Genomic DNA, 7,500 nt, shown 5'->3' on the forward strand with positions numbered 1-7,500 from the left:
TAGTAGATGTTTCCAGAGCAGTACATTAAATCATGGCTTCTTTCTTTCCAGTGAAGGCGACCATGCCACTTTTTACCGTTGTTCTTACTAGAATCATCTTTCATGAAAAGCAGACCACAAAGGTATGATATCAAAGCATTATATACTAATTTTAACTAGCATAATAAGAAAGGTTAATGTATACATGTTTAGATTTAAGGGTTATCAATGATAGATTCTTTGTAATGGGCATATATATATATTTTTTTTTTTTTATACAAAGTAGATATATATAAGATAACAGGATTTTTTTCAGAATCTTAAATGTACCTATATGTATTATAGTCTTTGTTTTGATGTATAAGGTTTTAAAACAGATGAACCATTTTTTCTTTCACTCTGTTTATATATTATTTTGTGAATGCATAAACAATGTATATGTCTTATTTCTTTTGTTTTAGGAATTATTAATGACTCATAACACTTCATAAGGTATTCTCATTATGTGTGCTTTCAATACTAAATATATCCAGCATACCTGTTATATGAGTCATTGATATACTGTATACCTATGCAGTGTTATGTGCCTGCTCTGTTATAGAGATATCAAACATAGGCCTTATACAAGTGTTCATTTGCTAGTGCTTGCTATGCCAAAGAAGTGTTTTGCATTATTTTCTTTATCAGTGATAAATATTTAATACTATTTTTATTGCAGAGAGTTTTTTTTTCAGGGAAGAGTGCATCTTAGTGGTTTTAGATTTTAGGTCCTACCCATTTATGATTAGTGTAGAAGGGTCATATGGTTTGCAGAGTTTTAAGCATTTTGATAGTTGTCTTCCAGGAAGTAAAAATACCAAGATGTGAGGAATAGATCAAAGGCTAACATTAGCCATACCCAATGCAAAATAATGCTAGATTTTGAGTAATATGAAGGTTTATTTTATATATTATTTTTTTTTTTATTGTTTTTCTTACTCCTAATTAAAGATGGTTCCACAGTCATAAGAGGAAATTAGGATATAGCACTTATTATCATCAGGTTCTGATTAGATCAAGGTATTCCACAGTCTCATTGTTGCAGGTTGAAGTTATGTGGAAAACCGCAATGCACTTCACCTGCTTGGCTCAACTCAAATTGGTGGACAGCAGACAAACTTGAGGACAGCAGAGAGACCTCGAATGAAAAAGTATGAGAAAAGTTCAGAATTTTGAAAAATATCTTAAAGAATATTAAAATCATTTAACCCACTGCTGACGGGACTTTTTTTTTTTTTTTGTCCAAACACCTGGATATTTTAAATTTGGAAGCCTAACGCCTCGGGTTATTTGCCTGTACTGGCCGCAGCCAATTGCTACGTTGCTGATCACCCGGCATGCTGGCCAGGAGGACAGCCATGACAAAATATCTTGTCCCTGGTGGCTGGTCCTGCCACCACTTGACGTGTTATCTTGTCACCTTGGGTTAATGGGTTAAGGAGTGATTTGGTCAGGAGACAGTGGAAATAATAGGGGACTTGGATAGTGAGACTTGCAAAGCTTGGTCTAACAATGTCCCTTGTGAAGGAAGGTGAAGGAAGGCATGCACTCTAATATGCAAAAAGCACAATGAACATCACTAAATGCTTATGTCACAAGCTTGAATAAAAATGTATTATAAGAATAACACTAAATACACAAAGCTACATGCAGCAAGTACAGTAAAAATATTTCAGCATATTCATCCAGGCCATTTCAGGAATAGATAAAAATGGGAGAAATTGTAATTTAAATATGTATATATATTTTTTTCTCTCAGGAGGGAGGACAAGGAGTATTGTGTATGATAATAGAGGCTTTGAAAGATTTAAAAACTGCAATGTTATGAACCAGAATTCTGTTTACCAAGAAACATTCTGTGCTAGAGTTGGAAGTTTGCAAACAATTGAAAAAAATGAACGTTTCTAATGTTGTGTCATGTAGGCAATGATGCCTGTCTTTTGAGCCCAACCAGAGCTGTGATGTATGTTATAAAAACAAGTCCCCCATGGGTTAATTAAAAATCAGGCAACCAGATGTTGGCGGAAAATAGTATAGGATAAAATTACCCATATCTGATGCGGTTGTGATTTGAATGTGCCTGTGTGAGGAAGGTACCCTTATCAACCCTTATCAATGCTTCATTAGGATTCCTTGCTTACTTTCCCATGTGCAACCCAATATGGTTGGCAATAAGCCTGCTAGCTCTTTTGCAGTAACTTTTCTCCCATTACCATTTTGTTTTGACTTTTTGAATTGATATAATAAAAGCAACTGGATAGTCATTGCAACTTGTCAAGCAGGGAGGCAGGTCTTCAAGCTTAATTGTATGGATGGTCAATATATGAAAAAAAATTGTCACAAACATTAACTTTTAGCTTTCTCCCAAAGCTATGCTCATATTGACAGAATGGAGTCTAGTTTATTCAGATATGATGGTGAGGTTTTGATTTTGCATAAAGTGCCGGTCAAGGAGACTTTGTTTTAAAAGAAAATTTAGGGTCAGTATGGTCGGACTTGTGTGATTATGACAATTTCAGTAGTTTGTTGTGAAGACAGCAGAGAAGAAATGGTAGGATGTATAGCATACACATACCTAACAACTTCTAAACTGGTATCACTGATCAGTACTGTCTACTTTCTGATAACAGCAATTACTTGTAATACTATTGAACAATCATAACTACATTAGTTTAAGAGCATATTGATAATATTTAATCTATATTGCATAAGGGTTGAAGAAAACCAGTGTGGTAATGTGAGGAGATTTAATTATTTATCATATGTTAGAATCTTATTTTTAAAAACTCAGCAAGTTAAGTTATAAAGTATCTCTTTATGGATATGAATCCCTTAAGGTTTTGGAGCGAGGAAGTAGTCAGTGATGATGTATATCTTTAAATATTTGCAAACTTTTCTGGATATTGTCACTGTGGGGTTTAATAGGTACAAGAATCATAGCCTCACAGAGTACATTTTTCCTTTGTGAGTACTTTGTGAGTTTGTGAGGTTGTAAGATTTACCACTTTGGTAACTGATGGTGCATAGTAATGCTTCTTACTCAGTGCCAGGCTCAAGGACACATGTGCATGATTATTTTAATATTGATTCTGTATTCTAAGATTTTTAGTAGCACTATTTACATTTTGCATGTAATATATCTCTACTAGATTGTAAGTGAGTTGTGGTTTACCATGTTTATGCCCAAAATGTTATTTAAATATATTTATTACTGGTTGTGACTGTGGCTATAAACTTTTTTGTATCAAGACTAACCTATATGCCATTTAGTATACATCATATGAATACTATATCATGAGACCCAAGTCCTTTGAACATGAAGGCCAAATACAAGGATACTACCTAAAGGCCTTAATAAATTGACAAAAATGTAAGGCTTTTCTGAAGTATTGTTGGAAAAATCTGATGTCTTTCTTTAGTATTTATTTGGAACTCAGTAGCCTTGCATTACATTTTTTTGTGTTCACTTAAATTTAAATGACTGAGATTCTCTCTTATTGACCCATTACGAATAGGGATAGATTCGCTTGCCCAGTCTCCAGGATGGGTTTTAGTTCAGAGCAAGACAGCTTCATGCAACATACCTTGACCTTAACCATTCTCTTTTAGTCACTCAGTGTAAAGCTAGAGCCATTTTTGTGTTTTAATTTTTGTGTATTTTACTGTATTTAGGGACTTATATCTGCCATATCACAAGCTCTATCAATGCTGCAGTTAAATAAAATTGTAGTTTAACCCGTTCCGGATTGGCTCCGTCCCGACGGGGCCAATCCGGCTTAAAAGGACCAAAATTCCAGGATTCTTGAACGCATAAGCCTAACGCGTCGGGATTCTCGGCCGCACTGGCCGCGAGCCAGCGATGCGCGCTGGCTCCTCCCGCGCCCCGGGCTGGACAAAGTAACGCGTCCGCGTCGTGTAGCCCAAAAACCACTAGACGTGTTATCTTGTCACCCGTCGTTAATGGGTTAAGGTCCATTGACTCATTATTTTCTTTATACTCAATGTGATAGAAGTATTGCTGTTTTATGGGAGGACAAAACACAACTTCATTTTTTCATATTTGTGTATTGTCATGAATGAATATGAAACATATGATCCACAATGAAGATAACGTGAAGAGGTAGGGAAGAGGAAGGAAACTTGTGCTTATGACTGTGAGTACCACATTAACCCATTGGTCGCGGTATTAAAAAAAGGTCTGTGCAGTAGGATGGCTATTTTACATGACTGGCAAGATGCCATCCGCATCTATGACCGATTCTGCCTTTGCAGCAAATCATGCCATCCACTGCTAATGGGTTAAAGGCATCCCTACCGGCACAGGGGCACATTGTAGACATTGGGCATGGTTTGAGTCACCTTCCGCTTCCTGTTCTGCCTGCACATCCTTCATCTGCGGTGCTTTAGAGCAAGAGGTTGGCACCTTGCTGTGTGCCATCGTTCTATAAAGATAGTGCTTGCTAGAGACTGTGGACGGGTGCCACTCAAAGCTCTCTCTCCTGCTGGTGCTAGAAGAATATGGTACCATGTAGGTTTTGGATGTTAGATAAAACCCTTTTTGCTTAATATTATGGCAATTATAGTAATGCTGACTGCAATTGTCATCATCACTCACTCATTACTCATAGCAAAATAAATAACAGTGATCCAAAATCCCCAAATGTCATGTATGTCATGATGCCCATTGTCAGGCTATAGCTCCTGTGTTATGTATGCCATGACACTTATTCACAATGGGTTAAAAGTGGATGGTCTTGGAGAAGATCTATCAGAGGTAGAAGAGGAGTGCTTGGGGTCAGTAGCTTATTAACCTATAAGATGAAATTTGGTAAATAATCCCAAGATGATATGAAACCTGGATGTTACCACATTCTTCTAGCACCAGCAGGAGAGAGAGCCTTAAATGGCACCCATCCAGCAATTATTAAGGTTCTAGCAATTATTAAGGTTCATATGAAGAAGCAAAATATCGGTGTTACCTATGTTTTCTTGGAGTGTAGAGAGTGTGACAGGACTCCATGATTTCTCTAGTAAACCAAGTCTCTAGGTCATAGTTACTTTTCCAACTGTATGTATAAAAAGTCCATGATATCTTTTATCCAATTTTCTATATGGCACTGGGAATTATGAACTATCTTTTTTCCCCATTTCTACAGGCACAGTGATAGTGTCAGAAGAATGTTTCTGATTCTGGTCTGGAATGTTGTTTGTGAATATTTGCAACATTTATATTTTGATGAATAAGTACTGTGGTACTTTATAGTTGTATATTAGCAATATTATTTTCTTCTCAAATTTTGATTTTGCTTTATTGAAAAATAAGTGCATTGTCTTCAGTATCCATGGTCTTCAGTACAGTCATAAACTTAACTATCAACAGGGTATCAAAATCATACATGTTAAGATTTGGTGAATATCTTTTTCCCCCTTATATCTGGTTGCTGACAAAATGTCATTTTGTTAAAAATCAGACACAGGTTCAGTTAACCCTATGACGACAGTGCGTCACACCCGTGTGACACAGCTAAATTCCCGATGCCGGGGCATCATGCCAGTGTGACATTTCCAATGCAATATTGCAATGGCCCGGTGTAAGGTTTTTCACTTATTGCTGTGCCCCATTGGGAAAGGGTTAATAGATGTTTTCAGTTCATAAAAGGATATAGTTTAAATAATATAAAACTTTATTGAAAATATATTTTGTCGCACTGCAGACCCACAACTAAAGCTTCAAAATGTACTTGTTTTTTGTTTTTATTGAAAATTAAGGCCTGATATACTTGCTAGCAACTCTTCTTGTGTGGTGTAAAGTGTTGTACAAAAGTTGCTGGTGCTTTTATATGTATTTCTAGTTTTTTTCTTTATATTTTGTTAGTGGTTTATTCCATGTATATACATATTTGTCCTTGTTTACTGCCTTGGTGGCTCTCCCAAAATGCCTTGTGGAATTTGGAATATTCTCTTACTCTGATATAAAGATACTGAAGTCCTTCATTGATATAGTTTGGATTTCAGATTATTTTTAGGTCTTTATGTATTAGTGTTAAGCAAATGCAATTTGATCTTTTATTCATTCTTTATCCATGTTAAAGTGGAAACCTGACATTGAAGAAAACAGTAGAATAAGTTTTTGCATTACTGTACATGTATATATTCAAACTGGTGTGTCTGGTTGCTAATCTGCTTCCTGTTTGACTGACAATATTTTTTCTTCTTTTCCTGTACAGGTGTATTTTTCATTGGTTCCTATAATTCTTGGAGTTGCCATTGCCACCATAACAGAGATATCCTTTGATATGTTGGGCCTTGTTTCTGCTTTGGTTGCCACATGTGGGTTCTCACTGCAGAACATTTTTTCAAAGAAGGTAAATAGATTAGCCATATTAATTGGATGATAATTGTCATTCTCAGTATGCATCATCCTCCTCACCACCCTCACCAAGTCCTAATTTAGGTTCCTCTGATATTTTAAGATAGAAATGATGTCTGAACATGAAAAATATATTGGAATATGAAAAATTGTCATTGCTTGCTATAAAATTCATGCTGTGTACTTGTCAAAGCAAATTATTAATCATAGTAAGCATCATTGAAATCATTCTTCTTTGCAGGTCTTGACAGATACTGGTATTCATCACCTGAGATTGCTACACTTACTAGGATGGCTTGCATTGATCATGTTTCTCCCTGTATGGATCCTTTCTGATGGCTACAGCATTTTCAAGGATGAGACATGGGTAGGTCCAAGGAAAATATTCTAAGTTTATTATTCCTCTACCTCTTCTTACCACTCAACCCCTCTTCCATCCTCCTCCTCCTCCTCCTCCTCCTCCTCCTCCTCCTCCTCCTCCTCCTCCTCCTCCCTCCTCCTCCTCCTCCTCCTCTCCTCCTCCTCCTCCTCCTCCTCCTCCTCCTCCTCCTCCTCCTCCTCCTCCTCCTCCTCCTCCTCCTCCTCCTCCTCCTCCTCCTCCTCCTCCTCCTTCTCCTCCTCCTCCTTCTCCTCCTCCTCTTTATCGCCATCTCCATCTCAGTGCATTCCTTTTTTCCCACAATAATCACATATGCATTAGCTTGTATATTGTTTCCTAATGAATCCTCATTTCTTTAAACAGCTGAAAAGGAGAGACCCAATGGAAACTGTCATCCTGCTGTTGGTTGATGGAGCCCTTAACTGGTTACAGAATCTCATAGCCTTCACTATCCTCAACTATGTGACTCCTCTCACATATGCTGTGGCCAATGCTACTAAACGTATCAGTATTATCACAATCTCCCTCCTGTTATTGAGAAATCCAGTTACACTAGCCAATGTTGTTGGAATGTTCCTGGCCATCATTGGAGTTCTCGGTTACAACAAGGTATGAAAATTATTCATGGTACTTGTTTTGAAGCATTATTAATAAGATTTAGATTAGGCCTCCTTTAAGGGTATTCCTTAGTGTGAAATTTTCTTCAACAGCTTTAAAGGACAAGGCCATATAA

At 36.9% G+C, this 7,500-nt stretch overlaps 1 protein-coding gene across 2 annotated transcripts in view; it reads left to right on the forward strand.

Moving 5' to 3' along the window:
* The window catches only part of LOC122265623 (solute carrier family 35 member E1 homolog), a 20,809-nt gene that overhangs the window by 10,384 nt on the left and 2,925 nt on the right, over positions 1-7,500 (forward strand). For both annotated transcript variants that reach the window (XM_043035010.2, XM_043035011.2), the window contains 4 exons: positions 52-122; positions 6,246-6,383; positions 6,630-6,755; positions 7,131-7,376. In XM_043035010.2, the coding sequence (XP_042890944.2) occupies positions 52-122; positions 6,246-6,383; positions 6,630-6,755; positions 7,131-7,376 (581 nt within the window). The remainder of the gene's footprint in view (positions 1-51; positions 123-6,245; positions 6,384-6,629; positions 6,756-7,130; positions 7,377-7,500) is intronic.

Source organism: Penaeus japonicus, unplaced genomic scaffold (assembly GCF_977035675.1).
Source record: "Penaeus japonicus unplaced genomic scaffold, GWHDUDI00000001_assembly GWHDUDI00000006, whole genome shotgun sequence".
Lineage (NCBI taxonomy): Eukaryota > Metazoa > Arthropoda > Malacostraca > Decapoda > Penaeidae > Penaeus > Penaeus japonicus.